Source organism: Colobus angolensis, unplaced genomic scaffold, assembly GCF_000951035.1.
Source record: "Colobus angolensis palliatus isolate OR3802 unplaced genomic scaffold, Cang.pa_1.0 Scaffold221, whole genome shotgun sequence".
NCBI classification, from domain to species: domain Eukaryota; kingdom Metazoa; phylum Chordata; class Mammalia; order Primates; family Cercopithecidae; genus Colobus; species Colobus angolensis.
Genome location: NW_012115389.1, coordinates 4,561,296 through 4,563,052, shown reverse-complemented (window position 1 = coordinate 4,563,052; position 1,757 = coordinate 4,561,296). Strand labels below are relative to the sequence as shown.

General features: G+C 37.8%; 1 protein-coding gene across 2 annotated transcripts in view; it reads left to right on the top strand.

Annotated features, from left to right (window-relative positions):
• Window positions 1-1,757, top strand: part of IYD (iodotyrosine deiodinase) — a 27,325-nt gene that overhangs the window by 18,299 nt on the left and 7,269 nt on the right. For both annotated transcript variants that reach the window (XM_011943779.1, XM_011943780.1), the window contains exon 2: window positions 488-679. In XM_011943779.1, the coding sequence (XP_011799169.1) occupies window positions 488-679 (192 nt within the window). The remainder of the gene's footprint in view (window positions 1-487; window positions 680-1,757) is intronic.

The following is a 1,757-nucleotide window of genomic DNA, read 5'->3' as shown; positions in this document are numbered from 1 at the left end:
GAGATGGGGTTTCACCATGTTGACCAGGTTGGTCTCGAACGCCCAACCTCAAGTGATCCACCCGCCTTGGCCTCCCAAAATGCTGGGATTACAGGCATAAGCCACCATGCCCAGACTTTTCTTTTTCTTTCTTTTCTTTCTTTTTTCTTTTATTTTAAAGAGACTGGGTGTCTTTCCATTGCCCAGGTTAGAGTGCAGTGGTGTGATGATAGCTCACTGCAGCCTTGAACTCCTGGGCTCAAGCGACCCTCTCACCTCAGTCTCCAGAGCAGCTGGGAATACACGTGTGAGCCATTGCACCCAGCTGGAGTTTTAAAGATAGCCAAGCTCAGTGGTAAGGATTCTGTAAATCTACTCTTTTTTATTTTATTGCATTTTTTTTAGTTCACAACCTTACACATTTGAGAACTTTATCTTCTTCTCCCCAGTGGTCACCTTATGACCAAGAGATCATTTAGTTTGTTACCTTTCTTGCTCTTATTTGCAGATGGTGATGAATGGCAAGAATCAGAAGACAGTGTTGAACACATCCCCTTCTCTCATACCCACTATCCTGAGAAGGAAATGGTTAAGAGGTCTCAGGAATTTTATGAACTTCTCAACAAGAGACGGTCAGTCAGGTTCATAAGTAATGAGCAAGTTCCAATGGAAGTGATTGATAATGTCATCAGAACGGCAGGTCTGTACTTGCAGATGGGGTCTTTGGAAATGTTAGCCACTTTACTGGTGTGACTCCAACAGTGGAAAAATGTCAAAGTTTAAACATAGTGAATAAAGCCTAGAGTGATATGTTTATCTATAAAGTCTTACCCAAGTGCTAAGTGACTGCCAGAAACACAATGACTTCTACTTTCCACATTTTGACTATTACAAGCTTCTTGGAAGCAGATATGACAATAATTCAAAACTTCTGCAATTATTCAGTTCATGATCTTTTAATTAAAAACCAAGATTTCTGATCACATCATTATATTAATATATTGGAGGAGATACAGCTTCTTTCTTTCCCTCCCCTTAAAACACACCAGACACACACACACTTGCATACTCAGTTATATTTGTTTTCTTTGGAAGCAAATTTCTTATATTACACACCGTGATGCTATAGCCCAGTATTCTCATTAACTAGCAAAACTTACTTATGTAAATTTGCAAAGTAAATCAAAGAAAGAAAAAACCCATTTTAATGTAAATTAATATTTCCACTGAGGAAAAAAAAAAAAAGAGCTACAGAAAATGGGGAGGAGAAATAAGAGAAATCTCACTACTTGAGAATCTCCTGTGATTGGAATCTTATTCTTACATAAACCACATTTAAGTTTATTTGCAAAAATTTTCACTTGCTCATTGTTAATCTATTGTCCAACGTGAAAGGAAGCAAGAATAAAATACTTTACTTCAGTTAGGAATACAAATACATTAGATTGTTGAGTCCTTAGTCTAACTAACAGCAGTTACTAAATTTCACCTTTACCTGTATCTGTATTTGTGTATGTGTATGTACACATATGCTGCGAAGGTAAATTTGACACAACTGAAAACATTAGGGAAAACTTTATTTCTTATGTTTAGAGATACAAATGTTTAGTAAACAAATAAAATGGGTACAAAGTTAACTGGAATCACTCTGTGCAGAAATTGGGACCTCATGTTTAGCTTTTGACTTGCATTTCCCAAGCCAGTTGTGACTTCTAGTGTTGGGAGTGGTGTGTGGCAAGCGAGAACCCCACCAAGAGTCTGCAGCCCTTCCTCCTCCA